Consider the following 17633-nt stretch of genomic DNA (forward strand, 5'->3'; position numbering starts at 1 on the left):
AGATCAACAAAACATGAAACAGTAGACAAACATAACACAAAAACAGGCTCCTGTTGAGAAAAAACAAAATGCTGGCTAAATTCAACTTAAATCAGAATTCATATCTGTTATACCTATGATTTTGGATGGTTCAGTGTGAATTTGTGATACATGAACAACTCTCCCCCAAGGCTGGAAAGAAGAGAGTCAAGTTGAGCGACTCTAATCTGTAAAGCAATCAAAAGACTGGAGCTGCTGCATTGACAATTAATGGGACACCAACCTTGTGAACACTGTGACATTAGTCGGGGTGATTTTCTGGGGATATGGGCTCATTTTCTGGTTCAGAACATTACTATCAAACAAACCTCATTTGTGTGTGAAAGCTCAAACAAATATTGTACGAAGTTCACAAAGTCAGTCTGCGTGTCAGAGGTGCAGTCTCACATTTTGTCTTTATCGGAACTCACAGATGAAAGTCCTGGTTGGGAGGGAGTTGATAATGTTTGCAAATATCAATTGAACTTTTCAATGTCATAAGACTAACGTGTATTGTTGCTTTGATGTGAATATACAGCAAGAGTAGCTGCAGTCTGCATGTTAAGAGCTTCTTCTTATCTAATCTGTTCATTTTTCTCTTTTTTCTGACTGAAATGTGTGCTTGCTTACATCTTCCGTGACATCTGACATGTTTCTGGCCACAAAGAAAATCTGCATCTGTGCAATTACTCGCCCTGGGAAGAAAAATAACAGCCGACAACACTGTGGGTTTATGCATTTACATCATTCAAAGATTTATAAATATTAGGAGTAAATATTTCCACAAATAAGGCACATGAACTCTCATGGAAACATCTACTTCTAATTAGAGAAGAATGAGAAAAGAACCGGTCAGTGACTGTAAGAATCATCCATACAAATAAATAGATTTAAATACAATCTCTGGATCTAATATCTACTCAGATATTAGAAATGGTAACATTATTTATCTATCTACACTTATCCGCAACACATTCATAACAAGTTTAGGTAAACCAGTTTGGACCCCCTGTAACAGTAATCACAAAATACAGCACTCAGTTTATTGGCAACCCTTAGGAAGAGGAAGAAAGCAAACAATTGGGATTATCTTATCGCAGGGGAAAGGGAGAAGGGAATATGGGGCAGAGGAGTTGAGGCTGCCATATTTGATATTTTCTTTGCTAAATTCCTCCTCTAGGGCATCAAGTTTGCAACTGGACTGATTTCAAGATTGTCTGTTCTTGCGCAGCAACAAGCCCGTCTAGATGCAAAGTGCACCTCCGGCTCTGTCAGCGGTGGCTGAAAAAGCGTTTTCTCTCTGTTATATTGACTAAAACAGAACTGCCCAGAGTGGGAAAGTGAGCTAGCGAGCTGTGGCTACGTTGTGAGAATGCATCCAGGGAGGATTAATGCAATCATCAATAAAAAGGACTCAGACAAGGATTTAAATAAGCTCCCAGCATCTTTCAACGATGTCAGACTATGCCAAGTTGTCACTGTGGCAGGTGTCACTCTGTCCCGATCGACAATGAATGTCCCATTTCTCTGTGCTGGACAAGTCTGGGGCCTGGCATAACGGGACAGGGTCCGAGGCGTCTGAGGGTGCAGGTACGCTGTTAGACGACTCATCCTGGGATTGGCGGGGCGGATGACCCACCTCTCGGGCGGGATCAACAGAGGCTTGCGCGACCGGAAGCCAGGGAAGGTCTGACTCGGTGGGCGGGACATCCAGCGCCAGGGCCGCCTCTTCCCCCTCCTCCACCGTGGAACCCAGTTCTTCATCTTCCACCCCCTCCACCTCATGCCCCGCCTCTTCCACCGGACTCCGCCCCTCCTCCAGCTCTAAGACAGCCCGCTCTTCGGTCAGGGTCACTATCTCTGCCCCTCTGCTGTCAATCCCGTTCGTCTTCGCCCCCTCTGGAGGCGCCGGGCTGTTGAGCGGGGCAGGTGTGTCTTCCCTGCCGACGCCATCTGCGCCAAGGTTGCTGCCAGCGGTGTGGCGTTCCCATGACGATGCTTGTGAGCTTCCTGTTCTGTCATCTGACACAACTGGGAGAAGGGAGATGAGAGGACAGGTCATTTTAAGGGCTCATTTATTCTGAAGCCATATCCTCAAGTACTTTTGTCCTACTCTGCCCCTCTGAAAGACAAGGCATTTTTCATCAGAAGTTCTTGTGCAATAAGATGGATGCTGATTTATGCGACTGATTGGTGACATCGGCTTTAGGAATAGGGATGCATTTTCCAACTTTATTTATATTAATAATAACAATAATAATAATGATAATAAACGTTATTTGTCTAGCAGCTTTTCAAAGTTTGTGAAGCACTTTGCAGATCATAAAAACAGGACAATAATAGTCAATAATAATAATAATAACAGTTTTTACAGAAAGCACTTTCATAAAATTTGTATATAGTTGATTCTCCTATGTATATCAATGGCATGTTATCCTAAAAAGTTAATGTGTGAGTAGTTGGAGGAGTTTTGTGACTAGTAGAAAGAGCCATGTTGATCCTTGAGGCAAGAGGCTGCGTTCAAACCCTGTCTGTGCATGTGGGGCTGCATAAACAGCTTGTGTGGAAAGGGATATGTGAAACAGCCAACACACTAAGTGTGCTGTTAGACTTAGGCCTGTAATAACATGCCAGTCCATCCTTTTATCATCCAGGCTGTCTCTGGAAGGCCATTATCAAAGCCATATTTTCAGTAGTGAGAAAATGAACATCTAACGCATAAGACAAACTTTCCTCTTTTGGAGTTGGACCACTGTGTCAATGGAGAAAGTTATTTCAATTACTTATGTGACTGAAGTGCTTCCATGGCAACAGGCTAAATATAGCAGCAGTGCCCCAGACAAGGGGACGCAAGTGCGACGCCCCGCATCCCGGCAACAGCAACAGCTTAGTTATGCCTCTTCGCCAAAATACGCTCTCACTTTGGGGATTACTGACCCATATTTGTGGATGTGCAGCCAAAAAGGTTAAAGACTGCACATAGACTACCAGCCCCCGCCCCCGCCTTTCCCCACACACATACCAAACATGGAGAAAGGAAACAACAGTGCATGCATTGGCATCCATATTTATACCCCCTCCACCCCCCTTAAAAGAGAAGAAGTTTCTGAATGTCAGCGGGCGAGAATTTGCTTCACATTTCCAAAATGCCATGGCATTTGGGCAGCTTGCACCAATGAGAGGCTGAGAGGAGTGGAGGCGGGAAGGAAAAGGGCCTGGGTCAAACATGGAGGACGGCGGGGACTGTTTAGCACGCATTGGCTAATTACAGTGTTTATGCCGCTAGCCGCGGGTGCTGTTATCAATGGATGGCGAAGCCAGTTACACACAATTACTCACTCACCTTTGGGTGGCTGCACTCTGGGCTGGGTGTTTGGCTGAAGTGTGGCACGTGCTGGATGAAGCTCTGGCTGCAGGCTTTCGTTCAGAGTGATATTGTCTCGTACCCCTGTAAGCCCCCCGCCGAGGAACAAAAGCCCCCCGTTACTCTCATGCGCATGTACAAACAAAAGACAGAGAAAGTGGCATGAAGATGGTTTTCAAAGGTTTGCACATGTTAATAGGATTGGATGGAGCTTTACATTATTGGAAAAAGTCCAACCTATCCAAGCACATGAAACAGGCATGTGCATTGTGCATGCACGCACACGCAACACACAAACACACGCACGCATGCACAGCAGTGCTCACAGGAAGTGGCAGCATTTCCCTGTCATCTGTCTTCATTAGTGATGGCTGCACGCCTCCTAGGCTGACACCATATGCTACTCACAGGGGACTGTGCACTATATACCAGACATCACAAACACACACGCACACACAAAACTGTATGCACAATCAGCCTCCCACATAGACGCATACACACACGCAAGCCTGCAAGTGTGTACATCAGACTTTGCCTTCACAGAAACCCTGTGAATAGGCAAAACCCAGACTGTTTCTCTGACCATTCAAGTGTGAGACACAAAAACAAACAGAAGAATGGGAAAATGGATGGCTGGATGACACGATGCGTGAGAATCATGAATGGTGAACGGAGACCATATTGTTATGAATGCAGTCCATATTGTTATGGATGCTCAGTGTTTACACTGACATGGGAAATGGGGGCAGTGAGGGAGAGGGTGGGGAGGTGGGGTGGGGGCCGGTGGGGCCCGAGGGCTACTACATGCCAACTGGGGGTGTCAAGGGAACGGACGTGGCTGCTGGTTGTTGATTTCATTCAATATTTTTAATCCTTGTTAAGCTGAAACATTATTATTTCAACTCAGATTTCCTGAGTTGTATGCATTGTTGTCTTTCCTGATATCTAGATAAAGACGATTCCTGACGGAACATTAAACTTTCCCTTTACTTATACAATAAATTACCTTTGCAGACGGTCACTTATGTAGTTTGCCTTAAGGGTCACTTGACTTCGTAGGTGCCAATTCCAACAGTTTCAGATATCTCACCTCTTGTCACAATTGTATTACTTTTTTGATTAAAATGACTGATTTCTGGATTTTGTGCCATCGTACTGTGCACAGTCAGAACAGGAGTCGGCAGACAGACGAGTCACCAGTCCTCCAGTTTGTCTCCTTCATTAAACTCAGAGAGCTGGCCTGTAGCTTTAAGAGTGTGACCCCGCATCCAGGCACAGTCTCGCTCTTCCAGTTTTGAGAGGGGCATTTGTGGAGTTCTGCAGACTGCCTTTTAAAGCCAATAATAAGGTGGTGCTGGTGATTATGTATGCAGAGCGGGGCCCAGACTGAGCACAGCAGTATGTCTCCAGGAGCCAGGCAGCACTCAGGAGGAGGCAGGAGGCACCAGCGACTCGCTTTAAACCCTCCTGGCAGCTGCCTGTCCAGCCATCTCTCTCTCTTTCTCCCTCTCTCTCTCTCTCACACACACACACACACAAATATAGACACAGACACACATCCAGAAGGGATAAAAGGCTTCCCTGCGTGACGCCATCTCCCAAGTTACCAGATCATAAACTCTACAACACAAAGCCAAGGACACAAAAAGAAGAGAGGTCTGCACGTCTGTCAAATACTCGCCAGCGCACATTCACAAACTAACACCCGGATGCAGTGCTGTCTAGCTGTAGGGCGGAGAGGAAAACGCCTGCCTCGTACTCTAACAATGAAAAAAAAAAAAAAAAAAGAAAAAAAGTCTCTCACCGGATCAAAACCGGCTCGGTAACGCTGCAACTATACGAGCGCATCCTGCACCCACCTCTCTCTTTTCAGCGTGGGTGAGTCCCGCCGTTGCCGCCACGCTAGCTGATGCGCTCTGACAGGCTTTCAGTTGCTGTGTTATATTTCAGCATGCACTCATTCAGCAGGGGGATAGCATCCAAGGAAATGGAGGGGGGGCGGGGGTGGGGGGGGCAGGGAGGCCAGTCAATCACAACTCTATCTCAGTCACTGCGTTGCTGTCATTGTTATTGTTTTTTGCTCTCTCTCTCTCTCTCAACCCAGACACAACACAGTCACCTCTGCTGCTCTTCGGGCCCCGCGGTTAAGCAGCCAAGGCCCTCCATCCTGCCCTGTTTGCTTTTAATATCCATCAGTCCAAGTTCATATCTCATCAAGGCCACAGATACTCACATCTCTCTTTATCTCTCCGTCTCCCTAACTGTGGTGGACAGCGTGGTCGCGAGGCACTTTGGGCCCTCGTCTACAAATTCCCTAATAACGGCACATTCCCCTAAATGTGTTTGTAATGTGGGCAATCATTTTCAGTAATGGATGCTTGTCAGTTTTATGGCGGCGAGAATGACGGTCTCATGACAGGGCACCTCCATCCAGCCGCAGCCCCGCCGCCTCTCGGCCGGATTCATACGCGGCACGACATCCCCCTCCAGTGGGAGAGATGGGGAACTACTTTCTTCGTTTGGAAACTCTTTTCAGACTGAAAGGGTAGTTTGGGTTAACGTTTTCGCTACAGTTTACATTTGGTAGTTTAATTAGCTGTTCTATTTTGGTTGAGTATTCCCTTTCTGAGGCATGGGAGCTTGTCTGAAGGAGGGGAACGGTTGACCGCCCTGTCTCTCTGGAAAGTGTTAGAGAGCTACTTTTATTCCTAGCAGGCTCTGATAGATGTGTCAGAGTGTTGCTTTTATAGGACAGTGTTTTCTTCACACATGTATATCAGTTCTGGCATGTAGTCCACCATTAATGCACTGATAAAAATAAGTCCGGTATATGTAATTGTGTTTTAGAATGTTATGTGGGTCTTGAAAGGGGGATGATTATTATTTATATTAAATAACTATACATTTTTGCAATTAATCTTTGAGGCTCAAATTTGAGAAGCATTTCCCAAGGACATCTCTACTGCATGTCACATAATGACAAGAAAAACAATATTGTGCATATCATTAATTTTCCACTTCCAATTCTTAATTTCACTATCATATACAAAAATCCTGTATTGGTTGGACCCTAATTCATAGATAAATATGAACGAATGTTGGATTTGTTAGTGAAAAGTGGGTCTTTTTTCTGCTCACCCAGTCTGCAGTGGAAACCTATAGGATAACAACCTCCAGTCTTGGCCAGACATGACGCTCCCAAATGCTGAACAGTGAGAATCTGAACTCACTTTGATATGGACCCAGCAAACACCAGTGTGCTGCCTCTTAAAAGAAGCCCAGCCCCAACTCACATTCAAAATGATCTCTCTGCTTCAGCGTAAAACTCAAAGGCAGACAGATCCACTGAACCAAAAGGGTCAGCGTGTGACACTCAGGCAGCCTATATCGGTAAATGGTATCGTGAACAGACACATGAGCGGGTGGTCAATGGAGTCGACACATTGTAGCGGTGGACATGAGGTGGCACACTTTCTGGGCGTCTGTCCAGATTTAGCCTGGCATGACATAGCGGAGGGCATGGATGGACTAAGTGGGGCAGAAGGAACACATACTCCCAATTCCCACGGACACACGGTAGGTCAAGCCTGAGACGCAGCCGGAGAGGAGAGAGAGACACACTGTTAGGAACATGCCACTTCGTAAGTGTACCCAGAAAAAAAATAATTAATACAAATTAATACTCATTCGAAACGGTTGGTTAGCTGAAAGCATTTGGTAAAGACGCCTGGGCATTAGCTTTATACATGAAGACATAAGTGAGGTATTCCAGGTAAAAGATAAGACAGAAATCTATGAGAAGCATAATCTTAGGAAATCTATAATATGACGAATTGTAAAACATACAGTAGTTGGGGGGCTGTTTATCATAAGTTAATCTTACACAAAAACTGAATGAACATCGGTGTGCATACACAGTACACACACACACACACGCACACACGCACACACACACACACACACACACACTGTGTTTGCTAATGGTGTGGTGTGGTTACAGGTTCTTTGCAGTGTTATGTAAAGTACAAACCAGGCCACAGCATGTTAGCTAATATTGACTCTCAGTCACTGTAGGAGTGAGACTGACACATTATGTTTCAGTCAGGAAGGGGGAAGTCATTGATTACACGTAAAAGGTTTGCGGCCATTTAATTACAAAAGATAACTATATTCTATCACTAACTGTAATCAAATTACATATTCTTAAAAATGGCTGTAGTTGGATTACTAAGAAACATATCCGAAGGAACAAAAGCATTTGAATTGTAATTGTAAGATGATGCACAAATATTTTCATTTTATTTTACACAACCTGAATTAATTGTTATCCATGACTATAGATGGTGTCAATAAAATACTATTTAAATGATAAATATATTGGAATGAATTACCTTTTTTTTTATATTCAAGAGATTTGAAAGACAGTAAAAGTGGCAGAATTGCTCATAAAATTACTATAACTACTTGGTAATTACTGGATTGTGTTAGATTGATTAATTGGATAATTCTAAGATGTCAACAAGTGAACTAAAATGGATTTCAGTTTTTTTCTAGTGGAAGCAGTAATGCTTGGTCTTGAGACCCACCTGGAAGGCTCCACAGTCCTGACACCTCCAAGGTCTTCAACTTCCTTTCCAGCTCTGCAACTCGGTTTCCGAGAATCCTTTGGAGAACCAATGTGATGGGTCAGGTTACTGCAGACTGATGAACAGTGTGTGTGTGAGTGTGTGTGTGTGTGTGTGTGTGTGTCGGCATATTGTTTGACTTGGTGGTGGAGCAGGATTCTCAGAACAGGTAGATAAACATTATGACAGTGTCAGGTCGGTGAAGTCAAAAGATGACTGCAATGGAATGGGGGTGGGGGGGGGGTGGGGGTGGGGGGGTTGTTACGAATCTTATCACCGACATACATCAATGGATTACAACAAAACAAGAAATTACAAGTACATGGTTAGCAAGCAAGCTCGGCTCACTTTGCATGTGTGCATGTGTGCATATACACTACCAGTCAAAAGTTTGGACACACCTGATTGAATGTACTATGTCTTTCATAATCTTAAAGCCATTTTGATCTAAAAGGCTTATGCTTAAATGCTTGAAATTAGTTTTTCAAGCATTTGCCTTTCCATCAAGGCAAAGGCGGCTACTTTAAAGAATCTAAAATATAAGATAGTTTTGAACACTTTTTTGGTCACTGCATAATTCCATTTGTGTTATTTCATAGTTTTGATGTCTTTACTATTATTCTAAAATGTGGAAAATAGTAAAAATAAAGAAAAATGTGTGTATCCAAACTTTTGACTGGTAGTGTATGATGTGTACCCAACCAAATATTGTTACATTGTTACAGATCATGGAATCATGCATCCGTGTGCGCTCTCCTTACCTGTTGGTGTGCCTCTGGTGCTGGATGACCAGGTTCTTCTCATGGATGGTCTCCAGCAGGGCCGTGGCCAGGGACTTGAGGTCGGAGATGGACTGCGGCGTGGCCGGCAGGCTGCATCCCCGCTCCTCCAGCAGCATCTCCTGGACTGAAAGGGAGCGGGAGGGAAGGGGAGGCGAGGGGAGATTGGGGTAAGAGGGATGGGAGTGTTGTGAAAAGGACAGAGAAAGGAGGAGAGGAGAGCGGAGAGGGGAAATACAGGAGAGATGTAGCTGAAGAAAGGGAGAGTCAGGGAGAGAACAGAAAGGGGAATAAGCAGTTTGAGAGAAGGGTGAGGCAGGATGAAAGAGACAGAAGGAAGGAAGGAAGGAAGGAGAAGGCGTCAGGGACAGGGCAAAAGAAAAAAAAAAGGGAAAAGAAAAAATTGAAAAAGCTGTGAGAAAAACTGTGGGAACGCTATTTCTATTCCAAGGCAGATGTGTTGAAGCATCGACATTAACAAGGCCTCACACAGATATGTGGGTGCTAGCATACAGTCTGCCGATAATGTGGCAATAATATTTGCACAAAACTTGAAAAACAGGAAAAAAGGGAGAAACAAGGTGTTATAACAAGAGACAGGAAAACACAGACAGAGATGGAGAGTTGGAAACCACTGTCTACTAGGTGACATTCCCCTAACTTTAACTCTGGAGCCTACTGTGCTGCTTCTGCCAGCAACTGTCAGTCAACATGGCAGGCTCATTTCCCTGCCAGTGGTTCTCTCCACCACTCAGAATACAATTAGTGCCCCAGTTGGTGTTTTGGTGGTGGCTTAGAAAGAGTTAGCTATTAAATAATGTAAAGAGACACAGCTAGAAACAAAGCTGTTTTCGGAAATGGATTTGGTACGCCGAAGAAAGATGATTAGATGTTGAATTCATCTAATCAAAAACTAATTTAGATGCTATGAAATAAGAGGCGGAGGGCGGCATTTTATTGGCTGCCTACAGTTTCCCGATCAGCTGCTCTGACTTCCATTCATGTCTGAGCTCAAATAGCCTGTGTTTTCACCTTGTTTGGCAGAGAGGACCCCAGTGAGTGCACTGCTGTTTGATTTCCCATACGTGCTGGAATTTTTCCTCCTCTCAAGAGCCGTCTGTGGGGAGGAAGAAAGGGAGATTAAAGCTCGTAGTGCAACCTTTAATGACCATATTAAATAGAAGTTCACTTCAGAAGCTCTTTTCCCAATGCATATGAATTTTGTCATGATTCGTGGGGCCTCAAATCAGCTTTGTTTTGAAAATTGATATGAGGACGTCTCATCTCTACCTTGTACTTCATGATGTTCGACTTCAGCAGGTTCACCTCCTCTTGCACTTGGTTGAAACGTTCATGCAAATACCTAACAATGGTCAAAATGACAATCAGATAAGAGCCAAAACAGAGATAACACAAAAAATGACAGTTCATGAAGTGTAGGTTACATGCAAAACATGAGATACTACTGTAGTTTGAGGTTTTAAAGTCAAAGATATAGAGATATAGAGATAAATGAAGAAACACTGGGCTAACCTAATTCTAATTATGAAACATGAACAAACATATTTGCAGATGAAATAGGTTTAGATGCATGTATAAAAAGGGACAATCCAAAACTTAGAGAATTTGTTATGTATTAACACATATTCTGTCCCTCATGCCCATTTGGTTAACTAGTCCTCAGTCAATTTGGATATCTGACTGATTACTGAAGCGTGTTCTGAGACAGAAAAAATCCAGTCACAATTTGGTTGCCTAAAAAATTATTTCAACTCTTCAAATCTATAAATACCTGTTGGCAGAGACATTTGCAATTTAAATGCTGAGTTGTTCTGATAAACTACATTCATCTGTTTTTAGTCTGAGTAAACCTCCAGTCAGAAAATCCAGTCAGAAAATAGAAATAGATTCCCTCTCTTATGTAACATCAATTTGTCAAGTAAGTGTGTATGGAGTGATGCTACATTGACTTATGTAATCTAACAGAAAGCAAATTAAGTATCCAGAAAATAGCCTTCATGTTCATTTTTGCAGTGAAGCAGTGCTTGAAGAAAAGGTGCAGGTATTGCCATACAGTATATAAAAGATACAACCAATGGGCCTTATTGATGTTGTTCACACATCTTGTTCTAAACTGTTAACAATAGCAAATAACAATGCTAACAATAAGATTTCAGGTTAGGTAACATATTCCAATGTTAAGACAATATTTGTGGCCTTTAAGGGCCACTACATTACACCACACTACATTAAAAAAAACAAATCTGATGAATCTTAAATCTCACACACATCCTATGACTGTAAAGAGTTTGGACAAATTTGATTCAATAGGAGTTTTTGAGTGTGAAATTGTCCCCTAAGTGATGCCATCAGGAGGACATTGAATCATCGCTGCATTAATTACAGCTGAATGAAATAATGTGAATGAAAAATATGCATGGCCCAAAGGCCCTCAGTGTGGGATACAGCTGGGAAAGTAAAGTTGCCAAGTTAGTAATCTGTTTTATATACTTGGAAGAGTAAATGGAGTTTTACAGAAATTCAAATCAAAACAGAGAGAGAGAGAGAATATAAGAATAAGCCTTGTATATTTTCCTTCATTATCATTTGATCCTATTCTTATGTTCATTTGTTCACACTTTACTTTTATTGTCATTACCAGATTTCTTTATCCCTTATTTGTCCATTAGTTTTCCCTCTATACACTTTGGAAACAGCAAGATGAAACTGAAAACAGAGAGAGAGAGAGAGAGAGAGAGAGAGAGAGAGAGACAGAGAGAGACAGAGGGATGCTGTGTTTGGTATGTTGAGATGGACTCACTGGGAACTGGTCTGGAGGTGGATTGGGCTTTTATATGACATTACATGATAGCAAGAGCTTCAATCTCTTTTGCTATGGATTACAACACCATGTTTGTGGGAATGAGACAAAGAGGCTCATGGGAGTGCGAACATTACGCGTACCGGGAGCTAACGAGAAGTGGCGGTACGCAATGAAAAAGCACCAGTACTCAAAACATCCTTACAGTTATAACCAAGGTTTGAAGGGGGTTTTAGACAATTTTGCTTGAAAAACAATGTAACCTTTGTACCTTTGCAGTCTCCCGCTCACCTGTTCTCCATGCAGAGGGCATCCACGTCGATGATGCGCGCTTCATGGCCGCCGAGGATGTGGTTGAGCTCCACATTGAGCCGGTCCGCCTTCTCCCTGAACGCGCCGTGCTCCGCCTTCACGTCCTGCAGCTCGTCCGTCAGAGCCTTCATGTTGTGCTCCATCTCCTCCATCTAGGAAAAGGCAACCACGCTAAAAAAAAAGTGTTTGGGAGAGAGGACGCTGAAGGGTTTAAGTGCCAGAGATATTTTTAATCTTTGTTTACCCAGGTTGAGGTTTTGCTGAGAATGCATACTCCATTTTTTTAGCATTACATTCCCATCTGGGAGCTGCCCAGGACGACCTCTTCTGCTGTTGGCCATTGAGCGGCTCCACTAGAGCAGATGGGAGTTAAGTGCCTTGCTCGAGGGCGCCTGAGCAGCAGGTGGTGAGGAAGGGGAAAGTGTTACTCATTCAACTTTCGCCACCCAGATTTTCGCCACCCGCGAAAATGGAAAGTGGAATGTGGAAAAGGGGAGTAAAGAACTAAAGAGAGAAACCAAGAAAGACCCTCAATCATTGCCTGTGATCCTTCACTTCCAACTAGATGACACAGTAAGGCATTCTGAAAGGCATGGGTGTCCACTCTGATGGAAAAATAAGCTCAGCTTTTGGTGTACCCACTTTCTCTCAACCTGCCTCGTCTACTGCTACTTCAGTTAGTGATTTCCTACATTTCCCAGAATGCCTTTCAACAACCCCCAGAGAACGGGCCTGAACTTGTTGCACTCAGCTGTGGATTATACCAGCAGATGGACAAAGCAATAGTGACAGCGATAGCAGAGCAAGACATTTTCCAGTCAAAAAAAAGTGAGTTGTGCCCTTTACTCAAAAAACAACATGTCTTATGGCTGCATTGCATTATGGTCTATTGAGGCGGCTGGAAAAATTGGTCTCTCTGCCTCTTCTATGATGGATTTCTCCCTGTATGATTGTTGAACTTCGGTGCAAAATGGTGAGTCTAGCAAGAAGCCCTTGATCTTTGATTCTGAGGAACTAACATGAAAAAACTTTACATTTATAATTGATGTTTTAGATAGTTGAAAATGTTTCTGCCACCAAACAACAAAATGGCCCCAGATGTGCAAGGTGCATTGCCATTAGCTGCTCTTTCAGCAGTGTTAGTTTTTTAGGGTGGATTTTTCCTTGAAGGCTGTTAGGCCCGAAACGTTTTCTCTGCTGATACGAGAATAAAACAACCTTTGTCTTAGGATCATCTTTGCCGTGTGCGACCCTATCATTTCAGTGACATCCTTTAAGACCATAAGCATCTACCTGTAGCCCCGCCCTCTCCAGCTGGCGAACCAGATCCTCCCGTTCATGGGCGGGGAAGTGGCGCGCCCCCACCTCCTCATCCCCCAGCCTCTGTCGGGTGATGGTCATCCTCAGGAGCTGTGGCGAAGCGGAGAAGGCATGTTAACGTTCACTGCTGCTCTGAAACACATGGTCACATAGTCGGTTGTAAACTGTGCAGTGTTTTGAGCGACGGCTCAGCTCAAAGGACTGGTGTACAAAGAGGGTGGGGTCAGGGAAGTGTGTGTAGGTGTGTGTGTGTGTGTGTGTGTATGTGTGTTAGGTCACGTCACCTTGTTATCCCCCTGGGCCTCAGACAGTCTCTGATTCAGCTCCTTCACCTCCTCAGCAAGCTGTTTCCCTCGCTCCCTCGAGTCTCTCAACAGCTGAGCCAGGTTCACCTGAGGAGAAGATGGAGAAGAAGAGAGAGAAAGACAGGGATAGAGAAGGAGAAAAAAACAGAGCGAGAAATCCAAAGCACTGGTCAAAAATGCAAAACAGCTGGTGACTGGTCTCCCTGGAGCAATCATAAAGCCAGTGCAAATTCACCCATAACACCCTTGCAATTAGGCTACCATTTTTTAAATCCTCAGTTCAGAGCACACAATGTCTGCACACAGAAACAATTACGAGACAGTTATTATTCTCTGCTTCTGCATGTGTTGTGTATCTTACAACCGCATCAGTCACGCAATAAACCATTGATTTTCAGGATCAAAAGAGCGGAAGGGCAGAGATCAAGGATCAGGATATGCTAAAACATACAGTTGTGGGTACAGTGTCGTTACATTGAATTAAGAAAGTCTTGAGTATGGTTGGTTTCTCACCTATACATTTTAATTTGTCTATTAAAATTGTTACTTTACAAGTTTGTCCATTGACAATAGACAAGCAACCCATTATTTATGATCAAAGCTATGAGGTCATCTGGTTCGTGGACAATAATTGGATTCCTAACAATTAAATGTGTGCAAGCAGAATCCATCTTGGCTATACAGCCTTGCAAATCACTGTCATTGATTGTGCATGTGATTTGGAATGTGATTTGTTTAGTATTATGAGGTTATTTGACTATTGAAAGATGTATGGCATATCAACAAATTATTTCCCATTCTTCTTATTATCCTCTGCATCATTGACTGTCTATTTTCCTGTCTTTGGTCACACTGTATTCTCACTTTACTACAGTTTTTACTTGGAAGGCCCGTGACTTTGGTTCGATTTGGTGTGTGAACCCCACCTCCAATGTGTTTTCTCACCTTCCCTAACTGGACTGAACTGAGGGAGTAAACACAGAGTTTGTTTCAACTGCACTATAACATATGCCCTATAACATAATGGTGGCAAACCCTGTCATCATTTTAGCATTAGTGGGATGTAATGTAGTGTTCAAATGCAACAACAACTTACCTGATTGCGTTTCTCAGGTGGCAAAGAAGGGTCACCGTCCTGAAATATATAAAGAATGGCATTAATACAAAATATTCTTTGTCACCGTATACATTTAGTCAATGTGAAATTACAACAGTCGACAATGAATCCTGATAAACATCCAAGGATCTACCTTATAGTAAGCTCAACTGAGATAATGGACAGAAAAACATAGTCAGCATTTACATACTGTAGTGTTACAAATGATGTTCAAATAGGCAACTATTCCACTATTACCATTCAAATACAGCTGAGAGCAGATCAAACATTTTCCCGCTGATTTTAAATGAAGACCTTCCATGCCTTTACCCTCTGCATGAAAGGAGTAATACCTAGTGGACAGCTGATTCTTGTGTTGGATAATTCACACACTGTCCACATAGAAACACCGCAACATCTTGGGGGCGTGAGCCACTCACAATGAGCTCCCTGTACTTCTTCTTGAGTCCCTGGTGGCGCTCCCTCAGCTGGTTGGCCATCAGCTTGTACTGGTCTCTTTCCTGCTGACAGGTATCCAGCTCCTTGGACAGGATGAGCAGAGCCTCCTTCTTACTCTCCAGCTTACGCTTACACACCAAGAACTACCACCAGGAGAGAACAGAGTAGGGCAGCGGTATTATTGCCTGCAGCAGATAGGTTATCTTGTGCTACGTGTTCATTCCAGGACTGAGGAAGTAGGCCTGTTCGACATTAAAAGACAAATTGGTGTGAAAATACACTCGTGTATCATACAGTATCTTCTTACCAGCACCCCTTTTATGGTTTCTTATATCTTTTTTAAGGGATGTAGCTTACAGGACTTGACTGAGCAATCAACACCAACCCAGACCAGTTCCCCACAGGTGGAAAAACAAACAGTGGAGCTGACTGTTTAAAGAGTACAGATAAGAGACGACAGAAGGTGCAGGGTGGACCTATAATAGCAGTCAGATCAGCTTATAATCAAATTAAATAGCAGCTGCTATCACAGAGCTGGAAATGGAAATAAAGTCGAGCCCAACCATGCCATTCTGTTATATGTTCCCTGTGCCGTGACCAGAAGACAATTAAGACTATTATGCTTCTATGAAGGCCCATTGTAAGGATACAACATCTTCCTAATAAACAAGGGCTGTATAAACTGTGTAGTAGGGTTAGCAGGCCTATAATGGCATTTCACTAAATATCAGATATAGGCCAGTCATGTCAGTCATCCCCAACAGGATGGAGGCTCCTTCCTTCCTCATTGCATATTTTATTTATTCATTTAACTGCTCAATATCATTTCTGAATGAATTCTTAATTTAAAGCCGGTAATGTATCCGAGAGTTTCCTCTGACATTGAATAGGTGTTGTGGGTCACCCTGCCTTAAAGAGCTGCTAACCCACCTAAAAGAATTTCATTAGTTTGGGTTTCAGTGGAGAGTTTTAGTGTCACATGACGGTCTAAATGCTGTTTCAGAGGCTTTTCCAACTTCTCAACTTGGGGAAACACTGAATACTTGTATTTTTGGGCATGAGAATGGTTAAATGTAAAGACACTGAACATGGGTAACATAACATAGGCTATTGGCAGCTTCAACACAAAAATATTAGTACAGGCATTGGCTTTCAAATACTACCTACTCTGTAGTTTTAAATAAATGTATTTTGGCCGGTAACAGGTAAACTAGTCCCACAGGTGGGTTAGGTTATCTCTGGTCTGCAGCCCACACATGAAGGCTAAAGGAGGTGGGTAGACCTCAAGAGGTGTTGTTATAATTTCCTAACCGAGAGGCTATAGGAGTCGCATCCTATCGGCCTATCCGAATAGCATGCAGTCCCATCCGTGAGTATCTTAAAACACAGGCCAAAAAGTAGAGGCTTTCCTATGAGGCTGAACAGACCCTCGGCGTGTAAAGCCAACAGAAGCTGGTTCCATATGGAGCAGAGAGCATCAGGGAGACCAGTCCGTCTCCACATCAGTGTCGGTGTTGGCCGCTCGCTTACCTCGCTAACCAGCCCCTGCCAGTCACTCTCACTCCGCCTGGAAGACTGCATCATCACAGAGATTTTACAAAATGTCAGGATGTTGGCTCTGTCTGCTCTGAGCTGCCTCTCCTCCGTTTGTTTATCCTGCAACGTCACTTAATTCAGACCGGTGTCAAGTCCTCTGGAATGACAAATAGAGCTTCCGGTACAGATTTCAAAATAAAGGTTTTCTTGAAGGACATACCGTTTTTGAGTGAGCTACCGGTATATGACAGCGTGTCAGCGACAATGGAATATTATGAGGGATGATCTGTAATTTATGAGGGATGATCTGTAATTAAATGAACATGTTTTTTTTCTTGTTTTTTTTTTAACTAAATCTCCTTTTCACAGTTTAGTGATTTTTGCTGTTGCTGACTGTCACTATAGGGTTAGACGGATTTACTAGTTGGCCGATACAGGCCTAATGGGTTGATATTGGCCCAACTGATCAATCACTTAACCTGAATTGATTCTAATGCAACATTTTGACTGGATGCGTGAATGTAATTTTTAATGTTGTTGCTGTTGGTGGTTGTTTCAATGGAGAGTTGTAGTGATCTAAATGGTGTTTCAGAGGCTTTTCCATCCTGCCAATAATGCAATTACGGGGTTTGTTTTTGTTTTGACATGAAAATTGTCTAAAAATATTGTTATCACTATTGCCCTTCAAAAACCCACATAGGCTGAACCCTAATCATGTTCTGTGCACCCAAAACACTTTTTCCCACACGTGACAAACTTTGTGCTTTTATTTTGAAGGCAAACCGGCTTAACGTTCAGTCTGGCTGTTTCTGTCTAGCTTGATGTGGTTTGTGTGGGTGGGCGGCTTAAAAAATCAAGACACATTTTGATTTACAACAAATTCCGTCTTAAAAATGTTCGGTATTTTCACTTTGGTCCTTTTTATGGGCTAACTAAAAACAAGTAAAAAAATAAATAAATTAAAAAAATAAAAAACGATTCCAACTGATTTGACACTG

The 17633-nt window shown here is 43.2% G+C and overlaps 1 protein-coding gene across 1 annotated transcript; it reads right to left on the reverse strand.

The window, feature by feature from the left end:
* Positions 1–840: 840 nt before the first annotated feature.
* On the reverse strand, positions 841–16726 carry ccdc149a (coiled-coil domain containing 149a). Its single transcript, XM_078291812.1, has 12 exons — positions 16630–16726; positions 15081–15242; positions 14641–14679; positions 13524–13631; positions 13213–13329; positions 11899–12071; positions 10077–10149; positions 9819–9903; positions 8769–8913; positions 7969–8045; positions 3362–3466; positions 841–2049 (listed from the first exon to the last, which is right to left on the reverse strand). The coding sequence occupies exons 1-12, from the start codon at positions 16681–16683 to the stop codon at positions 1481–1483; spliced, it is 1707 nt and encodes a 568-aa protein (XP_078147938.1). The 5' UTR covers positions 16684–16726; the 3' UTR covers positions 841–1480.
* Positions 16727–17633: the final 907 nt, after the last annotated feature.

Source organism: Centroberyx gerrardi, chromosome 23 (genome assembly GCF_048128805.1).
Source record: "Centroberyx gerrardi isolate f3 chromosome 23, fCenGer3.hap1.cur.20231027, whole genome shotgun sequence".
Taxonomy (NCBI): Eukaryota; Metazoa; Chordata; class Actinopteri; order Beryciformes; family Berycidae; genus Centroberyx; species Centroberyx gerrardi.